Source organism: Colossoma macropomum, unplaced genomic scaffold, assembly GCF_904425465.1.
Source record: "Colossoma macropomum unplaced genomic scaffold, Colossoma_macropomum, whole genome shotgun sequence".
Classification (NCBI taxonomy): Eukaryota; Metazoa; Chordata; class Actinopteri; order Characiformes; family Serrasalmidae; genus Colossoma; species Colossoma macropomum.
The window spans coordinates 21,346,470-21,364,852 of record NW_023494789.1 but is presented as its reverse complement, the minus strand read 5'-3'; the positions used below and the strand labels follow the sequence as shown (position 1 = coordinate 21,364,852).

Genomic DNA, 18,383 nt, shown 5'->3' with positions numbered 1-18,383 from the left:
TTCAGTTTTGTATTGTTATTGTTATTGAGTTTTTTTAGTTTGTTTTTAGTTTGTTTGTTTTTTCTTTTTTCATTCACTTAAAAAAGCGTTCTTCAGTTCAGCCTAAAAAATGTATTTCATGACGAAACAAGCAATTTAACTGGTTTTGTTCAACCCAGACAAATACTTCCAATGAACAATGCAAGACAAATTACATTTTAGTTCAGATGAACGAAATTTTTTTTTTTTTTCATCAATTCAAACCTCAAAATCACTTCAAATCAGCCTCTGACCTGTTTCATGATTTACAGTGTTGTTTACCTGATCAGCCAAAGAATAATAAACTAACTACAATATGAAACAAAACTGCATAGCAAAACACTCTTTACTGCTTCATAAATGTACATGAAATAGTGAATCTATCTTAACACCTTAAACATCCAGGGCTGCCGGTGGGCCCAAAGTTTTGTTACACACTTCTATTATTAATATCAACTGTTTTGTAATTGACAAAACAATACTGTTCTGAGAACTACAGTGATGATGTTTTTGATGGAATGGGTTTATTGTGAGACATGTTTGCAGTGTTTTGGTAGCTGTAGCGCATTTAGCATAGAAAATGAACTGTTGTGCTGAGCTACATGTTTCATGAAAAGTTTTGAAAAAGTGAAAAAGTGAAAAATACTTCTCAGCGCTTACCAAAAAAAACTGTAAACTGCATTTTAGTTTGCTAAATCACAAGAACTACACTGGACAACAATCAAAGCCCAAATAATTATAATGGTTGAACAGACAAAATACTGATTGATTGATTGATTGATTGATTGATTGATTGATTGATTGGTTGGTTGGTTGGTTGGCTGGTTGGTTGGTTGTAAACAATTACAGTTGATTCCCATCTAGGCTAAAGTCCCACCCAAGTGTTTACCATTCATGAAAAGGCGTCACTTCTGGAGTTATGTTGGTTACAACGGATGTCTCATCTTAGATGCAACAATGTGTAAAAGCTAGAGAAGATATTAAGTGTGACTTGGATGAGAACATTTGGCCAAATGATGGAAACCAGGCAGACTAAGCATTTACTGTATCTGTGACTTAAATGTTCAAAGTTTCCCTTTTTCAAAACTCTTTATACAGTTAGCACAACAACACTCTGTTTGGAGCCATTAACAGTTTTTAGTTATTTCCTTTCCTTTCTACTGAAATGGTTTTATCCAACTCAAATAACTACTTTGAATGTAACAATGCAAAGCAAGATTTCAGTTTAGATAAAAAAAAACAATATTTTTTCACCAATTCAAACAATCAAAAACATCTGAAATCAATTTATGTCATGTTCCACTGTTTACAGTGTTGTTTACATGATTAGCCAAAGAATAATAAACTAATTTCAATATAAAACTAGAGTAAAATTTCACTACGTCACAGATTTACATAGATTTACATAAAATAGTAGTCTACAATTGGTAATGCCAACAGCTGTTAGAGTTTTAGGTGACTATGCACTAATTGACTGAGCTTTCCTGTTGCAAAAATACTAGTGTTGATGTTTTTTGCTTATGAGCTTATTTTGAGATATTTCTGCAGTGCCTTTATGGCTGTAGAGCATTGTAAAGGATGAAATGTTTGAGGAGTTTTAAAAAAGTAAACCTGGCACTACAAAATTCTTCTTAGCCACTGAATAAGTATTTGTTCCTATACAATAAATGCAATCCCATTTCCAAAAAGGTTGGGACACTGTGCAGAATGTAAATAAAAACAAAATTCAATTCTGTGCAAATCATTTAAACCCTATATTTCATTGAAAACAGTACAAAGACAACAAATCAAATGTTAAAACTGAAAAATGTTATTGTTTTTTGAAAAATATAAGCCCGTTCTAAATTTGTTGCCAACAACACGTTCCAAAAAAGTTGGGACGGGGGCATGTTTACCACTATGTTTCATCACCTCTTCTTTTAACTACACTCTCTAAGTGTTTGGGAACTGAGGAGGACCAACTGCTGTAATTTTGAAAGTGAAATGTTTTTTTTGCTTAACATTGGATTTCAGCTGCTCAACAGTTCGGGGTCTTCTTTGTCGTATTTTTCATTTTATAATGTGTCAAATGTTATCAGTGGTAACAGGTCTGGACTACAGGCAGGTCAGTTAGCACCTCAACTCTTTTAATATGGAGCAATGCTGTTGTAATACATGCAGAATGTGGTTTGACATTGTCTTGCTGAATTAAGCAAGGCCTTCCCTGAAAAAGACGCAGTCTGGATGGCAGCATATGTTGCCAAAACAGGTATATATCATTCAGCATTAATGGTGCCTTCACAGATGTGCACGTCACTCATGCCATGCCATTTGGACTGTGCACTAATAACAAGCTGAGTGGTCTTTGGCCCAGAGGACACAGTGTGCATGATTTCCAGAAAGAATTTCAAATGTTGATTCGTCGGACCACAGAACACTTTTCCACTTCCCCTCAGTCCATTTTCAATGAGCTTGGGCCCAGAGAAGGTGGCAGCATTCCACCTTTATTATTTATGATTTCTTCTTTGCGTTTTAGAGTTTTAACTTGCATTTGTGGATGCAGTGATGGACTGTTTTCACAGACAGTGTTTTTCAGAAGTGTTTCTGAGCCTATGCAGTGATTTCCACTACAGAACCATGTCTTTTTTTAATGCAGTGCTGCCTGAGGGCCCAAAGATCATGGCCAGCAAATACTGGTTTTTGGCCTTGTCCTTTGCATACAGAAATTTCTCTGAATCTTTTATTACCCACCATGTGTTTTTTTAGCATTACACAATTTTACCTGCTTTTTTATAATGTGTTGTTGGCTTTAAATTCAAAATGGACATATATTTTTTAAAAACAATAACATTTCTCAGTTTCAACATTTGATATGTTGTCTTTGAAGCATTTTCAAATAAATATAGATTTTAAATGATTTGCACATCTTTGCATTTTGTTATTATTTACATTTTGCACAGCGTCCCAACTTTCTTGGAAATGGGGTTGTATATATTATTCTGATTTGCAGTATTTGAAAAAAAACTATACATTATTTACATGATCGACCAAAGAATTATAGACTAATTACAATAAGAAACAAAACTACAAAGCGAGTAATTCTTTACAACTCTTTAGATTTACATAAAATATTGCGTCTACCTAATACCGACAGTTGTTATTGTTTCTGAGGTGAGTGCGCTCTGACTGAAGTATTCTTGTTGTGAGATCACTGTTGTTGGTGTTTTGATGGAATGAGTTTACTCTTGGATGTGTTTGCAGCATTTGTATAGCTGTAGAGCATTTTGGGTATAAAATGTATAAAATTGTGTGTTTCTGCAGAGAGGTGTATGAAGAGTTTTGAAAAAAATGCTTATTAGTGATTGTAAAAACCAAACAAACAAAAATCTGTAACCTCACAGTTCTACTTGTGATTGGCTATGGCTGCACTTCTGCTCAGCTTGGAGGTTCAGTAAGCTGCCATTCACTCTACTGTGCTGCCCTCAAGTGGAGCTTCACTGCATAAAACATCAAAGTGATGCTCTCACAATGAGAGTCTTCAGCTGACGTCTGCTAAATGGTAGCAAACATAAAAGAATTCTCATGCTTACAATGAAGTGCTTTTTAATAACTAACTAATAAACTCAAATCAAGGTTGACTGGCATGTTAAGGCACTGCAGTAGAAATACAGAAAACAGGCCTGTACATCAACAGAAGAAAATAACCTGCTGGGTACTCCACCTTGAATCAGCAGTCCTCTTGTTTCTAACATGGGAAGTAATCGTATTACATTCAAAGCCTGTCTATTTGTTTATAGATTATGTCTGAATATTTACTGCCATACATAGGAAACTGTGATATAAATAAGTATCATATTATTCTTTAACCCAGAAACAAATGGCAAGTAAAAGGTTACAGCATTCTGTAGCAATAGCAGTATAGCAGGTTGTACAAAGATGTAATTAAACATGTTAAAAAATACATGTACACTCACTGGCCACTTCATTAAGTACACCTTGTAGTTCTATAATTACTATTATTGACTGTATTCTATCTTTTTCTCTGCATAATTTGTCAGCCCCCTTTCACCCTGTTCATCAATGGTAAGGACCAGCTAAATCCTTTAATTATGATACACATGATGAGAATTAAGGAAAAAAGAAAAACTAATTAATTAATAATGTCATAAGTCAACAAACAATATTACTACAGTAAAGAAATGCTGAAAATGATTCCAGGGCAGGTTGCTTCTTTCTTTTTGTTATTACTGGCTATGACTAAACTTGGAGTGTCCAGTCTCCTCTGCAGGTTTTCATTTCAATAAGGCAGGAGCACACCAGATCAACTGTTTGAAGCCAGAGACCAACTGATTAAAGAAGTGAGATCAGGTGTACTCCAGTTTTTTGTAATGAAAACCTGCAGCCATGCTGGCCCTTTGTGGATAAGATTGGACACCCTTAAACTACACAAAACAACAGTCCATTCTTTTTTTTTTTAAATGTAATTGACAGCTCTGTAATATATGATATCGGATATCTGGCAGCTCTTTTGCAACTCTTTGCTGCTAATTATTTTGTCAACAACCACTCCAAGACCCTCAAATTTATCTTGCATAATTTCAAAAAGTGGAAGGGATGTGTGCCCCCCAGCTCCCCCACTGTCCTCCCCAAAATTTATACCAGTGGTCAGAACCTTCTTAGAACCACCACAAGCAGGTATCATTTGGGCCATGGATCATTCTTAGCACTGCAGTGGAACTGATATGGTGGTGTTGTGTTATTGTGTGTTGTGCTGGTACGAGCGGATCAGACACAGCAGTGCAGCTGGAGTTTTAACCCATTAAAATTCCAGTCTTATTACATACTAAGGATTATTATTTAGTAACTACAGGGACTTCAATGCAAACTTGTTGGGCTATCCTCAGGTTATAGAAGTGTAATAAAACACCACTCTATTAGATACATCCTGTTGGTCCTCTTTGTGAATGTAAAGATAGAACCAATAGTCTGTTGCTGCACAGTTTATGTTAGTCATCCTCTAGTTCTTAATCGGTGGTCAGTTTCTGGTCACAGGACACCCCTAGCTAGACATTTCTGGTTGGTGTACCAATGTCAGTCCAGCAGTGACACTGAGTAATGCTCCAGTGAATGTAACTCCACTAACACTGCCATGTATGATTCATTCTGCATGGCACGCACATCCCCTCACTCACACGTCACTACCATGGAGGGGTTTCCTAGAAACCTGAAGAGACAGTTTCCCACAAAGACTGTAGGTTTTTGGCACATTTAATGTTGTGACAGGTTCTGCTAAGGAAAATTAGGACAAGCAAGGGGCCCATGCACAAAGTTTTCCAGAGGCCCTAAAATTCCTACCAGTTCCCCTTCTACCCTGTCACTGCAGTGCTAAGCATGATCCATCACCCAAATAATACCTGCTCAGTGGTGGTCCTATGGGGGTACTGACCACTGATGAACAGGGTAAAAGTGAGCTAACAATGTGCAGAGAAACAGATGGACTACAGTCTGTAATTGTAGAGCTGCACTTGTACGGTAACTGGACCTGAAATGTTGACAATAAATGCATATAAATGTACAAGGTGGCCTGTGAGTGTATATGCCATTAAGACCACCTTATGATTTGTCTTAACCATCCTCCAGGCCTTCACCAGTGGTCTGATTCTGACCACAGAGCTGCTCTTGGCTGGACGGTTTTACTTTAAGGTCCACTCTCAACCTAGCAGAGACACTGCTGTGCCTGATCTATTCATACCAGCACCACACATATGACCATGTCAGTGTCACTGCTGTGCTAACTGTTCACCACTCAAACAAAATGACCAATGATAAGAAGGGGAGAGGGCAAATATAAACTGTGCATAAGAACAGATGGGCTACAGTCTGTAATTGTCCACCAATAGGCTATTTTATCATCACCACACCGATGCAACTTTGTAGGTTCCCATTTACTGACTGCAGGTTTTCTGTTGCCATATAATTTATTAGCCACTCCATCCATCAATGGAAAGGAACCATCACAGGACCACCACTGACTAGGTATTATTTGGGTGGTGCAACGATTTCAGCACAGCAGTAGTAGCATGGTAGTGTGTGCTACACTAATATGGCACATTACTGGGGTTTTTACACACAATCAATACAGTGGACCTATAAGGCATATGGGCCTCATAAAGTGGTCAATATATGAAAGTATAAGGTACATTTTTCCAACATAGTGGCCAGTAAGTATATACATAAACTTTGGGTGGGGTATCACTTATTTACTGAGTGAACTAAAGACTTATCATTGATAAGCAGTCAGTGGATGAAACATCTCCTTATCAGTCAGTCTACATCTTCTACCACAGAGCCTTTCACAGCACCTGAAGCCAACACATCTACTGAATATTTAATGACAGCAGAGAGTGGCTCAAGACTCTCTCTCTCTCTCTTTCTCTATCTCTCTCACTCTCTCTCTCTCTCTCTCTCTCTCTCTAAAGCTCACTAAATCAGTTCAAACAGATCTACATTAACAGTCAATAAACAAAAGCTGAACATGCTATAAAGAGGGTATATTTAGACACTTAGAGTAACACACAAATATGTCAAGAAGCACATGTCTGGCCATGAAATATCATGATGTGAAATCAACACTGTATTGTTTTAAAGAATGTCCAAAGCCAGTAGCTAGTCAATAAAAAATGTTTCTTGTTGCTGTTGTAAGAAAACTCTTAAAATGTAACCTTTACAGGAGAACTAAAAAAATCTTAACCTATATGTATATTAATGTAATGTAATGATTTTAATGTACTTTAATGTACATTCATGTAACAGGTAATTCTGGACTATTTCTATTGGTCCATTCATCATTGAATAATGTAATCCAATGAAAGATAATGTAAAGAGCAGCTGGTTTTCTCAAATAGTGCAAGAACAAAAAGCATTACATCCTGTTTCAGTGTTAAAGTGTTGAAAGTCACTCAGAGAGGTTTGATCTAAAATGTTCCATTCTACAGTCAGAATTGTTCCCAGGGGTAGTGATAGGAACCAGATGTCTAAAGCGTTTAATGCCTCTTTATCTCACAAAAAGATATGTGAAATGATTATGAACACACTGCATGATGCCTAAAACAATGTTTTACAACAATTTTCAAAATGTTTTTTTTTATGTATTTGTAAAAGAGAGGTACATACAAGACATTGTAAGGCAAAACAGTAACTAAAGAAAACATTCTGTCAGATTTACCACAATTTTACTATTTTTAACATTATCCATAAAGCTCACAAGACACAAGGAGCTTTACTGGTCATTTTGGCTATATTTATGTTCTAGACATCACAACCACTGTAAAGAAATATTAAGTTTCTACACAATTAAGCATTTCATATCAAACCACTCTGAATTACTTTGTTACATCTCAATGAATGAGTTACGCAGAAATTAAAAAACAAGTTTTAACGGATCTAGTTTCAATTTCAATTTCCCAAAAACAATTCCAGTTTAATGTACTTGAAGCTCTGCTTCCCTCCTATCTACAGATTCTAAACACCACCTCCAACCAGTGTAACCTTCAGCTTGCCTTTAACAGGACATGGAAAGTTCAGACATGGTTCCAAGCATGCAGTGCCTTTATGAATGGCATTATGATTGCGTTGTCTCTTGAGAGAAAGAGAAAAAAGGCCCAGTCTGTCATCAAAGACAAAAACCTGAAACAAACATACACAAAGCATGTAGCTTTATAACTAGAAGGGAAAAGGCAGCAGTGTTGGGGCTATGGCAGAAGGAGAAAAACATCCCTGCCAATGCAATCTGGGGTCCATTTGTGGACATAATTAATGCAGAGAAGAACATGGCAATGGAAGAAGAGAGGGAAGAGATGGATGATAGGATAGAGAAAAGAATGAAGGGACTGAGGCAGCGCCGTCCAGCTCTGTGCTGCTTTGGCCAAACTGGCTGCCCCAGTTTGCTCTTTTTTGTTTGGCATTCAGTAGGGCTGTTTTTTTTTCTGCCATCAGCTTTTATCTAGGGTAATGCAGAGAGGCTAATTTTAACAGCCAGGAAGCTGCTGAAATCTCAACCCCATTTGTTTATGGATTATTGTGTGCCTGTGCAAGTGTTTGTGCGTATGCATGCATGTGTGGGTGTGTGAATATATGCACCTATGTGTGTGTTTGTATTCCATGATGTGTCTAAAATTCTAATAACCAAGTCAATATAGAGATAAAATTTGAAAAGCCCTGGTCAAATACCCAGGTGTGTTAATTCCTAAGTAAAAATAAGTTTATACATGTTCTACAGAGAACAAACTTAAATATGGTATTTTTCCACAAATTATTGTGCACAATCATTATTTTGTTTGCTGGGTTTAACATAAAAATGTTAAATAGAAAATGTACTTTTCTACAGGCCACATTTTATGTTTTTAAGATGCTATATTCAGCATAAACATTTAAAAATGTGCATACGTGTTCTCTGTAGAGGACAAGCTCACTTATTTTCATGTACAAAAAAATTTAATTCAACCAGGGGCACCCAAACTTTTGCATATGACTGTATATTTTACATTTTTAAATTTTGTGCTACAATTGTTTAGTTAAATATGACTGCTAAGAGTTTTATGTTGTAACGTTTGTTGTAGGTCCTCAAACTCAAATGCAAAAAAATGAAGAGAAAAAAGTACTTTAGTTTTTTAACTACAAAACATATTCACTCATTTAAGTTTATGAGCAAACACTCAAAGAACCCATTGCATGATTAAAGGGTTCTTTGCATCATAGCGTTCTTCAGAGGGATGGAGAATGTGCTGCAGATGGTTCTATATAGAACCTTTTTGAAAAGATTTCTATATAGCACCAAAAAGGGTCCTTCTATAGTTTAAAGCTTGACGTCACAACAGTAGCAGAAACCCTTTTGAAAAAGGTTCTATATTGATCCATCTACAGCTTATTCTCCATCAATCTGAACATCCCTTTCATGATGCAAAGAACACTTTAATCATGCAGATCAGAATCAGAATCAGAACGAAGCTTTATTGGCCAGGTATGCTTACACATACAAGAAATTTGGTTTTGGTTACAGGAGCTCACAGTGCACTGTATCAGACAGACATTTACATGTAGTGAATAAAATAAAATAAAATACAATACAAAAAAATAAAATAAAACATGCATTCCTACCATAACTCACTCATACACACACACAGTCATACCTGTAACCTATACATTGTGCAAAGTATGGGTCAAATGTTAAAGTGCTGAGTGCAGCAGCAGTTAAAGGGTGTATAGTGGCAAAGAAAGGGATCAATGAGGTGACAGTCAGATAAGTGGGGTAATATGGCAGGTAAGTAAGATGCTAGAATAAACACTGGTCTGAGATGGTAGTTTAAGAGGATGGAGTTGAGTTTGATACTATATACCAGTATTTCAGAAGTGCAGTTTCAAAGCTGGAATATTTTAATGTGTAATATTTTAACTGTTCAAGAGAGTGATGGCTTGAGGGAAGAAGCTCCTTTGTAGCCTGGATGTCCTGATCCTCATCTGGCTGAAGCGCCGGCCTGAGAGAAGGAGCTGGAACAGGTGGTGTCCAGGGTGGGACGAGTCAGTGGAGATCTTCTCTGCACGCTTCCTGGTTCTGGAGGCATGCAGTTCCAACAGTGTGGGCAACTTAACCCCAACTGTCCTCTCTGCAGACCTGATGAATACGCTGCAGTCTGTGGAGGTCATGCTTGGTGGCTAAGCTGCCCCACACTGTGACGGACGTGGTGATGACAGACTCTATGATGACTGTTTAGAACCGCACCATCAGCTCCTGGGGCAGTTTGAACTTCCTCAGCTGACACAGGAAGTACATCCTCTGCTGGGCTCTCTTGGTGATGGTGCTGTCCCACTTCAGGTCCCTGGTGATTGTTGTGCCCAGGAACTTGCAGGACTCCATCACAGTTCTGTCCAGGATGGTGAGTGCTGGCAGGGTTGGAGGGCTCCTCCTGAAGTCCACTGTCATCTCCACTGCTTTCGCTGTATTCAGCACCAGGTTGTTGTAGCTGCTCCAAAGGACCACCTGATTAACCACCGTCTGTAAGCAGACTCGTCACCATCTCGGATGAGACCAATGACTGTAGTGTCGTCTGCATACTTAAAGATTTTGACTGAGGGGTCCATGGAGGTACAGTTGTTTGTGTACAGTGAGAATAGCAATGGTGAGAGTACACAACCCTGTGGAGCACCCGTACTGATGATCTGGGTGTTTGAGGTGAACTTTCCCAACCTCACCTGCTGCTCTCTGCCAGTGAGGAAGTTGGTGAGCCTCTGGCAAGTGGCGGTTGGCACGCTGAGTCAGAGCAGTTTGTTGTGTAGCTGTCCTGGGATGGTTCTTTGAGTGTTCATGGTTCTATATAAAACCATTTTCTTTACTGAAGAACCTGTGAAGAACCTTTTTTTTTTAAAGTGTAGCTATGGCCTAAATTAGCATATTAGCTAACTTTTAGCTAAATTCCAACACTGACCGCTCAGTATCTGCTTTAGGTTTTCATTTGAATGGTTCTTCTTGCATGCAGCACTCTATTTTTACTTTTAACAACATAAGAATCAGCTTAAGCTGATTTTCATAGCTTAAGCTTATGTTATACAGAAAATGAAAAAACTTGCTAAATCGATCAATTGCATGACAGGCCATATGAAGCTTGGTTGGTAGTTTGCAACCCCTGTTTTAGACTGATATGATTGTCAGTTGTCAGCTGTAAATTTGTGAAATGTGAATAATAATAAAGATCATTAATAATAAAACTATAGCACTAAGGGTGAGACTAACCTTACTGCTTTGCAGTTTAAGTTTCTGTTGATCAGTTTCCTTTAGTTAGTTGTTATAACATGTTATTCCTATGAATACATATAATATATAAAACTTGAGTTTGGCATAATTTTACATTACTATTTTAACATGGATGTTGTTGATTGTGTTTAAATTTACCAGTTCAGCTTGTATTGCTCTCATAAGTGTTTCTTATTGGGTTCCCCAGCAGCATAACCATCTAGTGTATTGCATTATCTCTGTTGGGAGATTGCAGACTGAAATCCTGGCAATGCCACAAACTTCAAACATGTTAATTATTTCCACATTATTGGCAATATTTTAGCTGATAAAACAGTGGATTACCAGTATCTTCTGATGTTATCAGCCAACTGATATATCAGTCAGCCTCTAGTATGTATGTATTCATATCCAGAGACCCTACAATTATGTCACTGTTAAACTATTTGTAGGTCTGTATCATATAATCACTTAAACAGGCAGACTGATAGACTGAGGAGAGGAGATGAGGAGCTGTCCACTAGCAGAGGTGCTGAAACCACAACCTTTACACCACTTACTTTTTAGTAGCAGGGATGCAACATGTACAAACTATCATTTTGCAATTATATCACTTCACATTATATGCTTTATTAAAACACAATGTAAGGTTAAAGAACAGCCTATATTACTTTGTTTGGTTTTGTTGGACCACGTGAATTCCATCATTCATCAAAACACTAACAGAAACTTATCTGGAACATCTGACACAGCTCAGGATGATTACAGCACACAACAAGAAATGCTGTGATTTATTAATGGGCTAATTTGCATATTGCAAAAGCCGAACCTGTGACAATGGTCAACAGACAAAATGAGCCTATTGTGCAGAACTATTTGATCTTCTTGTTTTCAGTATTATTGAGACCACAAAAAGGTGCACCAGTATAATTTTTGGTGTCAATATACAGTCACACCTGCGCTACATTTATTTCAATGGAATTTAGCGCAATGAGCGATTATGTATCGCAGACTTCCAGGACAAATACATTTTGTGTTTGAAATGCAGATTAGTATCCTTTATTAATAGTGTTACTACTTTGGCTGTGTTGACCTCTGATTGGGCAGCCCTTCATGATACTGAACCTCCAAAACTGGATGCTAATTTAACTAGTCTCTGACTTAACTCTTACCAATTTACCAACTGTAAATAAACACATAAGAGAGCCTGTATTATATTATCTGTGGTTTTACTGATTATTGTTTATGAGTAAGCAAGCTTGCTAACTGCAGTGTTAGCTCCACGGCTAACTGAAGGTGCACCTTCAGAAGTCACCCCACTGCTACCAACCATGCCAGTTCTCTCTTTTTTTTTTACCACTGATTATTGTGTAGCACTGCTCTGGCGAGTGTAATAATTATCTAATATAATTCACTTTTGTGTTCTCTATGTTCATGGTAGACGAGTTAGCCAGCTAACTACTATGTAAGCTCACAGGCTAACCACAGCTGCACATAAGTCACCTCACTGACGCCAACCACACCAGTTATCTTCTTTTTGTGGATGTGACTCAGTGTGCAATACTGCATTCCCACAAGTAATTATCTGATGTAATTATGTTCGGTTTTGTGCTATTACTGTTTATGGTTAGATAGCTTGCTGACTGCACTGACAGGAGGTTTTTTGTGAACAACATTCCGAACCAGCATCTGTCACACCCATTTCGCAAGGCAACTGCAAGAGTCTAGTCTGACAGCGGTTTATCTGCCGATACTGAGTACTAAAGATCATACTAATGCATTGACTATTATTAATATTATATATACATGCAAATTATGCTTTCTATCTTCTTAAATGTTTGTTTACTAAGATGTCTCTTTCTATACGGTCACATACAATAAAAGTAATATAACATTGCTGGTATGCTACAATACAGTACTGTCAGTGTGTCTGGCCTGTGCCGTGATGGTTAATTGAGTTAACTGAGTCACCAGAGTAACACCCCCCCCCCGCCACGTGATGGTGAAAACTTATTTACAAACTATTGGTATATTCAATGCAAACTATAACAAGACATTCCACTCATTAATATAGCTTCTAGTCATTGCGTGATGTGATATACTATATTAATACCACATTTAGTGTACCTAACATGGAGGAAATGAACACAGGTGCACTGGTTAAATGGCTTCAGAGAACACAGTAAAGGGCTACGCTAAGCAGCCACAAATTCTCAGATGATAAAGTTCATGGGACACTTGAAATTCTGCTCTCTCTTACTAGATTAATTACAGTTATGTGGCCAAGTAAAAAATGACAATACCACAACTTTTACTGATCTGTTCTTTATTATGTTCTTTTATTTGACAAAGAGTAAGATTCAACTCATATGGTATCACTGTGTTTTCTCTTGCACCTGCTTCAGTAAGGGTCAAAACAATTTTTAAAAATATGCTTGCAACCTCATTTAACTGTTTAGCATGGTTGTTTTTAACATGGTTACCCAAATAAGAGGACTCTGGTGCAGGCCTAGTATAGGGTGACAGCAGTACTAGCTTCAGTATCAATGCATCTCTAATTTCACATAGATACGTCGATCCATTACCAATTGACTAATAATAATATAAATATAAATAAAACCAAAACATTTTTACAGCTATTAACAATAACATACTAAGGCATAAGCCATATCTGACTTTTGAGAAGACATCTTTCTTCACTTTGACACATAGACATACCCAATGAAAGTGATTCAAAGGCTTCCACACAACATTTTACCCAGAAATACAGTGATTCTTACACCATTACTGACCTCTGCAGACCAGGCCCTCCTTGGTCACAGCCTGCTTGCACACCCCACAGCTCTTGGCCTTCTTGAAAGTCTTGACCTTGAAGGTGTGGGAATGGACCCCCTCAAAGTCCTCCGGCTGCAAAGAGAGACAAGCAGTCAAAACAGTGAAAATGTCAAAACACAATGCTCTGTTGGCAAAGCTGTTCCAGTGGGGGCTGTTTGCATGTAATTATGTGTTGTTCACACCTGCCTGACACTGGGATTTCCACTAGATTATAATGCTGGTGGACACCGGTAATTATATAATGTTGGGTACTTGCCTTGCAAAGCACAGATAAATTAAGTATTTCTCTCTTCTCTGATTACACTAGTACACCATTTGGATTGTAATTTGTAAATCCAAATGGATTAGATCTGAGTTTTCCAGTGTCTAGGACAAGGCATGTCCCCTGGCAAACTGCAGTCCAGGCGCAGACCCAGGAAAGTTTTTCAAACTGAACCAAACACAAAAAAACTGTAACTAAGTTGACTAATTTTTGTAAAAATGTATTTATATATATATTATTATTATTTCAGCAAAGTACATGAATATGAACCAGTGTAGCTTCAGTAGCAGTCCTGTGTTGTGGCAATCTGATGCATTTAAAGTCATATGCAAAAGTTTGAACACACCCAGGGAAATTAAATATGGCACTTCTCTACTAGTTTTAGAGCTCAATTTCTGTTTATTTGCTGAGTTTAACATTTTGGGAGCAAATAAAACATAACATATACAATTTGCCTTAACTTTTAATTTTCAATGTATTCAAATACACAGTAATTGTGCATCAAAATGTGCATCCAGGGCACACAAACTTTTGCATACAACTGCACACGGGTGTGTGAGGCTCAAAGGCAGATGCAAGCTTGCAGCATGTGGATTGGTGATGCGTGATTTTACCGACAGCAGACCAGGCTGCTATACACCAGAGGATGCTATCACTTTGAAGATAGCTCATTAAATTACTAATGAAGTCTGATGAGAAGAAAAGCAGGCATCAGTGCAGTCAGTGGCGGCTTGCGCGCTGCACTGCTCTCTCTAGGTTTTCTGCTTAAAGGGAAAGGGGAACTAATAGCACACAGCACACATATAACCAAAGAAATGAGTGTGATAATGCATTATTTGGTGTGTTTGATTGAAATAAGAAAATATCACATGGTTGAACACGTAATGAAGGTGGATCATGGAATCAAAACTGCAGCCTCCACTTTGTCCATTACAGAATGAACACTGACACTAATTCCAGATTCGCAGCAGGGCTGCACAATACAATGTTCCTTAATCTTTATCCTGATATTGTACTTCACAATACTGATATACAGATAGAGAAGCGTGTAATATGCAAACGATCCTCAATGTCTTACTGTGTGATGAGACCAATCACAAATGTTCTTGTGTGTTTTGATAAACAGAGGCAATCACGTGCTCCTGTGTGGCACAACCAGGGTTCACCCTGTCGTTGAGAGATCACAGGTTTGATCACTCAGCGTAATGCTAGCCAACACGAGCATAACATTAACAGAACTGTTTATTTATTTAATTTTTAATTTTACTTTTATTTAACCAGGCAAGTCATTAAGGAGATCTTTTTATTTACAGCGACAGCCCGATGAGCAGATCAATCACTGCTCAAACGTCACAAATGACACCAAAAAATAACACGGCTGTGACAGACAAATGATCGCAGTTGGTGTTCTTCTCCAAGGGTGTTGAGCTGTCCAATGACGGTGTGTTAAAAAAATTGGCAATTAGAAAAAAGTTGGAGGAAGCACATGCTAGCTCTTATCCTTTCAGCTTGATAGCATGTGATGTAGGGACCTAGCTAGCAGGTGGGTAAAAAAATGCGGTCACTGCATCACATCAGGAGTTACTACAAGGATTAACAATCAGAATCGGCCACAATCGGCATCGGCATATTTTTACTCAAAATCATCCAGTTTTAATTTTAGCAGATCTGTGCTGCTGTGTTTCAATTTTATAATTTATAATTATGATTTAAAACTGAAAAATGTACACTACCAGTTCAGCCCATTCAAAATCAGGTCTACGTGGCAGGTTTGGTTAATAAGTAAAGAAGTAAAGAAAAGGCAGTAAAGAAATCGGTATCTGAATCATACATAAAAGTTCATGATCAGTTTGTCCCTTGTTCATTCACTAATGTGTTTTCTACATACTGTAAGGTATTTTGCAAACACAGTATGAAAGTATATAATTTACTTATTCATGCTCAGTCCTGAAATGGATTTTTTGTAGAACATTGACAAACTTGTCATCATTCCAACCTGTCTAGTTTTGATTAGTTACAGCACAGTTCAGCTGGAAACAACCTTAAGTAACCTAAATTCATTAGGTTGAATCATTTTTTTTTTTACCAGTGTTCTCTAAAGCTTGTCTTTGCAATAACGTCTACTAAAGAACACAGCCTAGTGGTAGAAAAGGTGAGCCATCAACCGGACAATTGCAGGTTTAAATCCCACGACTGACTAGGTATACCTGGTTGTGCCCTTGGGCAAGGCACTTAACCCCCCGCTGCCCCAGGCGGTGCTGCCCTCAGATTGGGCATATTTAAGCAGCAAATTGTCTTGTTGGACCAATAAAGTATATAACATTTGTGGGAAGAGCCTGGATGGGTCACTTGCAATGGAGTCTTTTGTTTTAAGCCCTTACATGGTCAGGGCCTGCCAGCAGGCGCAAAGTTTTGTTACATGCTTCTATTACCTAACAATAGCTCAACCAGTTTGCACTGTCCATGTAGTTACTGAATAATAAGGCTTTGTATGTAATAAACCTGGGATTTTAAGAGGTTAACCTAAAAAAGTTAGGTTAACCCCTAATCACCTTAAAATTTGGAGTTAACTGAGCATAAGACACTGGAGTTAACTTAACTGAGCATAAGACACTTAACTTACTATTAGAAGATTAATTACTTCAAAATTTTAAGGCCATCTGGTAACTAACTAAATGTTTTTTGTTTGTTTTTTGTTTTTTTTTTACAGTGTATCTTGTAACCTAAATAAGAATATTGAACTGTAGCCTTTCCTATTTATCAAAAAAAATAAAATCACATTAAATCACAACTTTTTCCCCAAATATCATTCATCCCTGATTCCTGTGTGTGGTCCACTGTTAGGCCCTGTGGTGGACAGGGTTTTCCCCTTGATGATGATAGCTCTATAACATTCCCATCCCTCATACTCTACACACACATACACACACATATGCTACCCAAACATACTCAGAGCCCCTATGCCGCAAAGCCCATTTGGCCATGGTTTTGAAAAGTGTATTTCTCAGCATTTTCCTTCTCCCTATCTCCCTAAATCTTAATGGCTTTTGTCATACCCTGACAGGCCAGTTAAGCTGAGAGCTGAGGGGAAGGAGGCGGGTGACCTTGGCAGTGGAGCGCTGGAGAGAAGGGCGGCCGTAGCTAAAGCGCATGCCTCATACTGTCTTCCTCAAGTGTATTCACTCTATTCAACCATTACTGGCAGTAAGTTCTGCAGTCATTTAGGACTGGGATGTCTCCAGTTCAAAGTGACCTTGACTGATGTCTATGTGAAGTTGCATATGAATATCTTATAAAAGCAGTGGAGAACAGTGACGATTAGAGCTAGGCCTTCTGTGTGTTCTATAAATGTCAAAACTAGGTCAACAAATGAGAATAAAACACCTCAGTGATAAAGCTAATTTCTGCTGTGATATCACTATGAGATTTCCAATAGTATGTTAGCACTATGCTAATGGTAGTGCATACAGACATCTTTTATCTGTTCTAGATCAAACATAGACAGATGAAGCTTATAGAAGACACTCTATACTTTTATTTGAAGCTTGCAATAGACATTAACATTTACCAGCATAAAGTTCAAAAGCCAGGGTCTGTTATGGTATGGGGGTGTATTAGTGAGTACCTTGCACATCTGTGAAGGCACCATTAATGCTGAAAAATGTCTACATGTTTTGGAGCCGCAAGTGCTGTTTCTCCACGTCTTTTTCAGTGACGTCTTTGCTTATTTCAACATGACAGCTGAAGCCTGTATCCCAGCAGTCAACGGGCAGAAGGCAGGAAACCCCCTGGACAGGTCACCAGTCCATCACAGGGCAGACACACAGACATATACAATCACAAACACATTCACACCTAGGAGTAATTTAGCATGTCCAATTGGCCTGACTGTGTGTCTTTGGACTGTGGGAGGAAACCAGAGCACCCAGAGGAAACCCATACAGACACAGGAAGAACATGCAAACTCCACACAGACAGCACACTGGTCACCCGGCAAGAGAATCGAACCCAGGCCCTTCTTTGTCAAGTAAACTGTGTGATTAGGCTTGTGTGGCAGCTTTGTACAGAACACATGGGCAGAATGCACCTGAAACTGGCAAAAAAGTTCTATGAGTAGTACTGTCAGGGTTGCATAGGCCTACATCATGATAGTGATTCACAAACAGGTTTTCTACACATTTTTTTACACCTAATAGAATGTCCTACCTGTAGGAAGTAGTCACACACACAGCACAGGAACAGTGCTAAAGATAACACACTGGGCTACTTTGGGGCTTCAAGGTCTACTTGTTTTCTAGCAAGCTTGCTCTCAACAGAACTTGTGCTCCGGTGACAACAAAGCACCAGGCATACTTTCTATGATGAGACTAGGGCATCATTTTATTTGACCTTGCTAGCTCTCTTGATGCAGAACATACATGTAATTTATGGTAATTTAATTTGAATGTATAGCAAAAAACAGTCTTAACTTTAGAACTACACTAAACATAAACTCTAGTTTAA

General features: G+C 38.1%; 1 protein-coding gene across 2 annotated transcripts in view; it reads right to left on the bottom strand.

Annotated features, from left to right (window-relative positions):
* tns1a (tensin 1a) overlaps positions 1–18,383 on the bottom strand; it is a 240,106-nt gene that overhangs the window by 162,502 nt on the left and 59,221 nt on the right. For both annotated transcript variants that reach the window (XM_036570545.1, XM_036570546.1), the window contains exon 2: positions 13,576–13,690. In XM_036570545.1, coding sequence (XP_036426438.1) covers positions 13,576–13,690 — 115 coding nt within the window. The remainder of the gene's footprint in view (positions 1–13,575; positions 13,691–18,383) is intronic.